Source organism: Miscanthus floridulus, chromosome 3, assembly GCF_019320115.1.
Source record: "Miscanthus floridulus cultivar M001 chromosome 3, ASM1932011v1, whole genome shotgun sequence".
Lineage (NCBI taxonomy): Eukaryota > Viridiplantae > Streptophyta > Magnoliopsida > Poales > Poaceae > Miscanthus > Miscanthus floridulus.
Window position 1 is genome coordinate 51,226,513 of NC_089582.1, and position 8,771 is coordinate 51,235,283.

Consider the following 8,771-nt stretch of genomic DNA (forward strand, 5'->3'; position numbering starts at 1 on the left):
ATTGCTGAAACGATGGTCCTTATTTCATTGATGATCATGAGCAACGTTGGTGGTTAATTGCATTCTCCCTCAAAGCAGCAATCAAACGAAAGCAGTGTCTAACAGAGGCGCGTCGTGCATACTCAGCGCAAGCAAACAAGCATGAGGTGAATCTGATCAGAGCTGAGCTGAGGTGCACGCGGTTGCCTGCAAGTTCTTGGCCAAGTGTCAATTGTTCATCACACAAAAAGCGTAATTGGTTTGTTGCCCATCCCAACAAGGTTCATGCTAGGAAGCCAAGCCCACACTGGTTAGGCTAGATGGATGCAACAAGAGTACAATTGGTTGTTTGTCAGGATAGAGTTTGGTCAACTGCGTGCAATAACAACTTAGAGAGCAACAAGTCTTTTTAGCCTCCTCCATGCATCTGCTTGCACCTAGCTGGCCAGGCTCTAGAGAAACGCAAATGAAACTCAGCATCTATTTGTTTGCCAGGACATGCCTGGCCCATGAGGATGAGTTCGGCCAGGGCATCCCCAGGCTGTCCACAGGGGTGCAACTTGGCTTGTTTGGTGGTGCTATCCTAGATGGCTGCATCAGAGGTGGGTCCTAGCACAACTACCATCAACCACCACCTAGAGATCATTTTTGTTTGTCTGGTTGCAGCATGTTCGGCTCACTCATGGATCCAACAGGTGGAGTTACCCCCCATTTATAGGGCCTCTTGGAATCATCAATTACCATACATGGAACCAATATTGATTTAACTTACCAACAAACATTAGAACCCTCTCACTGACCTTAACATCAACACTAATGATTTAACTTTAACCAAGTTCCACAAATACTAATACGCCATGTCTAAACATTATGGTTGCATGAGCCACACATGCTCATCATCTTGCATGAGACACTAAAAAGAGGAAAATAAGAACAATACCAACAATTTGTGAAGAACAAACCTTTGTAGTACTAATAGGTGGTTGAGTGCAAGAATGAACACAAGGTAGATAATTTTCTAAGTTGATAGTTGAGTTGCAATATCAAACTGCTTCATTGTGGTTTTTGTCTTTGCAGTGACACACTAGGATAATCCTTCACTTGGGCCTGGCATCTGTGCCAGTTGGAGGAAACTCCAGGTCAACGCTCTTTGAACACAACATACCAAGCACACATTGATTTGCAACAAAGACCATGCTTGTTACATAGAAACCATTCAATTAGGATTATTGTTATCACATCACTGGTGCATTCAAGTAGTGTGTAAACAGTAGGAAAAGTTTAGAAGCCTCAGTCTAGAGTGTAGTAAAGTGAATGCATGAGTTTGCATTGGAGGCCATCAATTTGATTTAGTTTAAACCGATGATCTCAAAAGGAAAACCGATGCATGGCATCGATCATGTAAGAACATCAAGGTAGATATCATAGGCATAATCTGTAGCCTTAGATTTAGTAAATTGTTTAGATAAAAATGGAATCATTGGTGGCTCTACTTCATTGTAATAAATACCTCAAGGTTACAAAAAAAAAATCTGGCATGATCTGTGGCCTTAGATTGAGCAAATTGTTTAGATAAAAAGGAATCACTAGTGGCTCTACTTCGCTGTAATAAATGCCTCAAAGTTACAAAAAACCTGGAACAAGTAAAAAGGCAAAAAAAACTCAACAAACAAATAGGGGTCTTGTTTGTTTGCCTAGAAGAAGGCAGTACTAGTGCACTGAGCTAAATGCATCTAGTTGTCCAACAATGACCATGACAATGAAATCAAAATATTGCAGATAGTCAAAATGCAATATTACAGAGAGTCAAAGCACAATATAGTTACCCAGTGAAAGCACAAATCACCAGCAACACAACAAAATTCAGCAAGAACAATAGTAGTGCCACCTCCATCCTAGTGTGTGTCATAGTCCAAAATCAATAAAAACCAACAATAGAGTCCATACAATACATCAACAATATATATTGCAAGACCGTATAAAGCAATAGTTGAACAAAACGCTGCAAACCTACAACATGGAGCATATCATCAAGTAATATAAGTAATCTAGGTTCACATCACAAGGCTTCTGGGAACATATGGCTCAAGTGTTCACATAGCCTACAATAGAGATGCATCCAGTAGGAGCTCCACAATACATGTACCATATAGTTAGCCACCCCCAAAATGAGACACCAAAACATACCCAAAAGATTAGTTGTAGTCAACAAAACTACCTTGCTGCACATGAGGCTACCAACATCAGTACCCAAAAGTTAGAGATAGAGAGTGGTCAAGGAGGGTGGATAAATCATACTCTCAACTGCATCCCCATCTTTCTTGCCATATAAGCAAACAACCTACATGTAGGAGTTCTTGGCCGGGAAGGTTCTAAGCCAAAGAACCCTATGGCTATCCACCATGTTCACAAACCTCTTAGATTGGGACTTGTTGTCCAATAGTTGGGTGAAGGCCACGATAAGGGTCTCCTCTGTGAACCCAAGCATGTCCATTGACAGCATGGTATAGGTCAGCATCGAGCAGGCCTAGTCTCCCTTAGGGCATTGGCAACATTGTTAACAACATCATTCATTTTGGTCATCATGAGTAGGATCTCATCCTCACTGAAGTATGATCTCATGTGTTTACCTCCACCATTAGAAGTCAACACATATGTTACCTTGCTGCCCTCACTCGTCCCAGTCTTGTCATCACCCCCCTTGATTCACAGTTGTGCCTTCCATTTTGCCACGCCAAGAAATTTATTGGACCCAAGGGCAAATCATCCTATTGCCATGCCACAGCCAAAGATGGTCTCTACCTGAACATAGAACTTGATGGGGGCCTTGAGTTGCTCAACATCCTTAGGATGGTCCTACAGAGAGGTAAATCAAGGAACCAGTTAGCTAGTCAAAATGTATTTGTGAGCTTGTTAAATGTGTGAACAGAATATAAATACAACACTTACCTTAATGTGGCCAAGAGAGTGATCGTGGTCAGCATGATTGCAAAAGTGTCCTCATCCCACAGGGCGAACAGGCTCAGCAAACAGCTTTCACATGCAGGGGGCTAGGCCCAATTGCTAGACTGGGCATCCCATCAACATAGTATTACATTCCACTAAAAAAAAAATCCACATAGTATTACATCAGCCCAGGGCCTAATCTGGCTGAATTCAGCCGCCAACTAATAATCACGCTCATTGTGCAAACCATGCCACATCTCAACTTGGATTCTCAATTGTATATTGATAAGAACAACCTCCGATCAGTTTAAAATTATGCACTGCCGTGAAACTTACCCGCGCTGCAAAATATCATCAAACCAAGGCAAAATCGAAAAAGATGACAAGCACATAGTGAAGGAAAAAAAATGAAATTTTCAAGCAACAAGTACTAGTAACCAGATCACTACAAGAAAACATTATGATAAACCATCCCAACATAAACATTATTAAACCACAAAAATCCATGACAGGCAATAAAACGGTGAAAACGAGAACGGCGATAATGTTCTGAAAACGGGACTACCCCGCTGAACTGAGTCTAAACGTTATTATTCTCTCTTGACAAATCTGAAACGGTAGAAGCATTATTATTCGACATTGTGCCTGACTCTTGTGCCTCGCCTTGCATCAAGCTGGGATGACGATGTTGGCCTTGACGGCAGCCTTGATCTTCTTCAGTGCACGACAGAGCAGCTTGCCAACGTCGTCAAAGGCCTCGGCGGTGACATGGTTATCCGATGGGGATGAGCCGGGCAGCAGTGCCTGACATGCCACAGTGAGGAGGGAACCAGCAGTGTTGTCGCGGCCGACGACCGCGCTGGAGGAGCTCGGAGCATGCCGAGCCCTGCCGTGGCCATCCGGGAGGACGGCGAACCCAGACGGCAGGAGGAAGATGGAGGCGTGGTCACCACTGTTAATGACCGCACGCATGGAGTCCTCTTCGACAGGAGCGTAGACCACCATGGAGCATGACGCGTCGGTGCACGCCTGTTGCAAGATCAGCACCTTTTTGCTGTCGATTCCATCGGTCACCTGCAACAGAATTGAATCAGATAGATATCCAGTGACTCTCTGCTGTGATAACATTGCTAGCTAGAACGTACTGCAAATAATAAACTCACATTGGAGTTGAGCACGGAGACAGCATTGCCATGGAGATGGCCCGTGGCAACAGAGCAGAGCTCAGTCACCGCCGCGCCATTGGCGAAGGCGTCCCACTCGCCGCGGCGCTGGCCATCGCAGAGGTACTGGAATACAAGCTGCGGCGGCGTGTTCGGCAGCCACACCGTGGTGCTGGCGCTCAGCACCAGGTCAGCCACGCTGCCGGCTTTCTTCCAGGTCACCATGCGCACATCTGCGTCAGTGCTCCTGGCGCCCGTGCCAGTACTTTCAGGCCACTCGTAGAGGTTGCTAGACGGCTGAGTGACGGGACCAGAGACAGCCGAGTAGAAAACCGCCATCATCCTCTGGGCCAGCTTCAAGATCCCCCTCTTCCCCATTGACGAAATGGCAGCTGCTATGGAAATTTTCAAGAACAAGCCGATATATATATATCGTTCAACTGTTCCCAGCTAATTAATCCAAGAGCTAGCATATATGAAAATGAAATCATGGGTTTTGTCCATGACATGACTGACCTGTGTTGTCGTTTCTTGGGACTTGGCTGGAGTGCAGAGCAGCGAGGTATTCGCACTTCCCCCGGAGCGACGCGAGCCAGCGGTGTGCGCCGAGAGCCTTCCCAGAGCGGAACAGTGGCCTGAACATTGTTGGCACGGTGGTCTCGTCGTACTCAGCGTGGACAACCCATGTGATCTGCAATGCACAAGATAATTCGAAGTTCAAGGTCTCAACATTACTGTTTACGGATTGTGACAATAAGAGTAGTACTGCTGCAGGCTGCACTTGCCTTGCAGTAGCCATTGGGCATGTCCTCAACGAGGCAGCCGGAAGGCAGCAGCCTCCAGCCCGTGTACGACGCCGGCACAACAGTGTTGTTTGCAACGGCAGCTTCAGCGATGATGCGGCTGCCTGGCGGTCCAAGGATGCCGTCGACGGACACGTCCATCACAGCCCACTGCCCCTCCGCCACTGGCTTGGTATACCTTAGAAAGTTGATTCTGCGGTTGAGCAGACGTGGCGACTGCACCAGCAGCTCTGCGGTCATCTGCAAGTGCCCGGCGATCCACAATGTCAGTTGAACGAACAACCAATGGGATAGGAGTAGTTCGCTGGCTAAAAAAACACAGATGTACGAAAACGAACGAATATGCATGCGAACCGAACTCACTAGCTGAATACGGGAGCCGAAATTGCCACTGAAGATGGCAGCATCACTCCTGGCGGTCACACCCGCCACGATGCTAGGGAACATCTCGGACCAGCACTTCTGATCGACAAACAACACAAACACAAGCACCGTATTAAAGGAACTTTAGATGCATATTTAGCATTGCGATTGCTGCAGAAATGGATCGGAGAGAAGATGTGTGTCCAGTGCACGTACCGCGTCTGTGAGGATGGCGACGAGGTAGGCAGCGCCGGCAGAGGCTCTGACCATGCCAGTCTCCCTGGTGGCCTCCATGACGAATTCGTCGTCCGGGCAGAACCCATGGTGCACCGGGAGTGCTCTGTTTTCGTACCCCAGGTAGCTCAGCACCTCTCCGTCCGGGGTGGGCAACCACAACGGCTCCCCCTTGGTCGCCAGCAGCAGGAACTGGTCCATGGCAGCCTCCGCGTGCGCACGGAGACGAGCGGCGCGGTCGGCCCTTCTGGCCCCCTCGCTGGCGGACAGCACGGCGGGGCGGCCGCTGGTGATGACTGGTGGGCGCTCGGCCGGGGGCACCGAGAGCAAGATCTGGTTCAGCAGGGCGGTGGCGCGCATGTTCTCGTCTCTGAGCCTCGCGTTCTCCATCACCAGGCGCCGGTTCTCGGCCGGCAGCTCGATGGGCACCGTCGTGCCGCCGCACGTGAAGCAGGACTTGGTTAGTATGGCCTGACGGAGTGACACGTTCTCGGCCATCAGTACAGCGTTCTCGTGCTGAAACACCTTACTGTTCTGCACCAGAGCCTTCGCCTGCAGGAATTTTGAAAGAAACTGTAACCGTCGATTCTTTCCACCATTAGCTGTACATTTGATCATGCATGCATGGAGCGAAAATGAGATGTGTGTGATTGTGACCTGCATCTGGGAGCGCTGGTTTTGGAACCAGTACTGCACCTGTCTGGCCTGCAGGCCAATCTTTGCGCCGAGCACCCGTCGTGTCGGCTGATCCGGGTGGTCATACCGTTGGAATGCACTGCACAACACAACACAACACAAGACAAATATATAATAAAGGGTACTAAATAATTTTTGGGCTCCAAAGTAAATCATGAAAACATTAAATGCTTTCTTGTTTGATTTCAGTTCTATTATTACGCTCTCAGTTCTTGGATCTGCTCCGGGGTGTGGCGCTTCTGACGTTTAGACGCCGTCTCAAGCTCTGGAGTGTAGTCCTCGTCGTTGTAGTCTTCATCATCAGTGTAATCAGTGTCCTCGTTAGTATAATCATTGACCTTATGCCCTTCTTCCTCCATGGGTTACCTTGCACTAGCAGATTAAAAGGTATAATCAGTGTCCTCATCAGTATATAGTAATTTAAAAGGGTTATCTGCTACGATAATTCGGTTAACTAGGAGGTAATAGCTCAAATAAATATGAGCCATTGTTTTTATTTTATTTTATGAGTTAGTAAACCGTTAAACAAGTCATGTTATAAACACGTCATGTTAACTATGACTTTATGTTATACATGTTCCATGACAATTGGCTGACATTGCGAATTGTGGCCGGTGGATTATATATAAGTGTATGAACAATGTGTGTGGCAGTGGTTGAACAGTGACGAACTGTATTCAAATAATGGGTACATAAAAAGTAGTGAACAGTGTTTGAACACAGTGAAAAAGTGAGGACAGCTAACACGGAGGCGTTACATGCACAAAAAAAGCTAACATGAGGCAGCCTTCCCTTACTTTTACTCATTTTCCCCTTGCTACGGTAGACCAGGGCGAACCGAGGGCGAGTCACTTTCCGGCGTCGATCTCGGCAGCTCTCCCTCGCCTCTAATGGCCTCTTCGGCGCCAGAGGGTAGGAGAACCTCTCGATTTTGATTGTGGTATATATACATACAGTATGTGCGTGTTTGGATGCTACCCAAGGAAACGTGCCTGTCATAGGCCAGTGTTCCCAGGTGCTCGAATTCCTCAGCCTATAGTCAAGATTGCTACTTGGCTGCTTAGCTGCCTGGAAGATAGCATCCAAACACATCCTATACTACTAGTTTCTTTTATAAATGTCTTACACTGAAATATGGTCGAGGGAAAAACACGCACATGAATAAAAAATCACCGCCTAAGCCTAACTTGCCAGCTAACACATGAGGTACACGTGACACTGCTAACATGGAGGCGTTACATCATAAAAAGCTAAACATGCCGTGGTCTTCCCTTTCTCAACTCGTTTCCCCTTGCTACACAGGGCGAACTGAGGGTGAGCGCTTTCCGGCGTCGATCTTGGTTGCTCCCCCTTGCCTTCGGCGGCCTCTTCGGCGCTAGAGGATGGGGGAACCTCGATTTAGATGGCGAGCATACCTATCTTATGCTACTAGACTTTATATTAGGTACGTTAGGTTCAATTTATCACGTATTAACCGAAGATAATAGATGATTGTAGCCATGCGATCTAATAAACGAATGCCCCATATATGTTTTATACTACCATAGCAAAATCCAACATAAAAAACAGAAATTAAAATGGAAAAAATGGTCAATAGATACCTTTGAGGTAAGCCTCCGTTCCCTTCGCCGGCACCGAGAAGAGGAAACTATTGGAATATGGTTCTTGAAAATTGGAATAGTAGCGGTGCGGTGAGCTAGTACTCTGGGGATGCAAAATACTACCAGCGGCCGTGGGTATTTAACGATGTCTGTGGCCATGCAAATTACTAAACTGCCCATAAAAAGTTGAAGCACTAAATACAATTATATATTAATATAGTATAATATAATATCTGGAAGTAAACAGTTAGTAATAGATATAGTACATTATTCATACTACTGAACTATGATGTATATAAACATACATACATAAATTTTATTGAATAATCGAGATATCATCATCTTTGGCATTTATTTCTTTAGATGCTTCATTATGGCATGCTTCATTCTTAGTTGTCATAACTAGCACCATTTCACAACTTCTTAATTTGCTTCATTGCGAGTTATAATTTCTTTTGGCAATGCTTAACTGTGTCCAAACTATAATGCTACCAATTTATCGTAAGCACCACCGAGAAAAGATATACAACATTAATATATTTGGTTTATTAAAACCACCCTCTATCTGCTCACTCGAGAGAATCAGAGCATGGGTGTCTCTTGTGAACAGTGACACCTGTCATTGTCTATTTTGTAAAAAAGGCCTCTACATTTTAGAAATTCAAACCATCATCTGACTTGTCCTCTCAAAACCGTAACCGTGTTTAGGTATTTTATTACTAGAACCTTGATGTAAATTTTATTTCAACGTGAAGAAGGCAAGATTGGATAACCTTGCCATTGGCAACAACCTCCTTGAAGTTTGTGGAGAGCCCCCTGCAGTTGCATAGCCCAACCCTAGCACAACACACAGTCTCATCTCTCCCTCCTCTTTCTCTCTTTCTTAGGATTGGCAGCATGGGTGGCAACTGGCAACATCCTAGATTGGCGGCAAATTGGAAGGTGGCTTGACCACGAGCATCGACATTACAGTCTAGGAGGGGATT

The 8,771-nt window shown here is 46.0% G+C and overlaps 1 protein-coding gene across 1 annotated transcript; it reads right to left on the reverse strand.

Annotated features, from left to right (window-relative positions):
• Positions 1-3,594: 3,594 nt before the first annotated feature.
• LOC136545709 (homeobox-leucine zipper protein ROC6-like) lies at positions 3,595-6,543 on the reverse strand. Its single transcript, XM_066537697.1, has 8 exons — positions 6,386-6,543; positions 6,146-6,263; positions 5,471-6,040; positions 5,255-5,353; positions 4,874-5,131; positions 4,605-4,779; positions 4,089-4,483; positions 3,595-3,999 (listed from the first exon to the last, which is right to left on the reverse strand). The coding sequence occupies exons 1-8, from the start codon at positions 6,541-6,543 to the stop codon at positions 3,595-3,597; spliced, it is 2,178 nt and encodes a 725-aa protein (XP_066393794.1).
• Between the last annotated feature and the right edge of the window lie 2,228 nt (positions 6,544-8,771).

Excerpts from the sequence above, each read along its gene's own strand:
- LOC136545709 (XM_066537697.1), bottom strand. The coding sequence starts at position 6,543 with ATGGAGGAAGAAGGGCATAAGGTCAATGATTATACTAACGAGGACACT. Across the intron at positions 5,132-5,254 it reads TCGGCTCCCGTATTCAGCTA|ATGACCGCAGAGCTGCTGGT; the intron begins GTGAGTTCGGTT and ends GGGCACTTGCAG. Across the intron at positions 4,484-4,604 it reads CCCAAGAAACGACAACACAG|CAGCTGCCATTTCGTCAATG; the intron begins GTCAGTCATGTC and ends AAATTTCCATAG.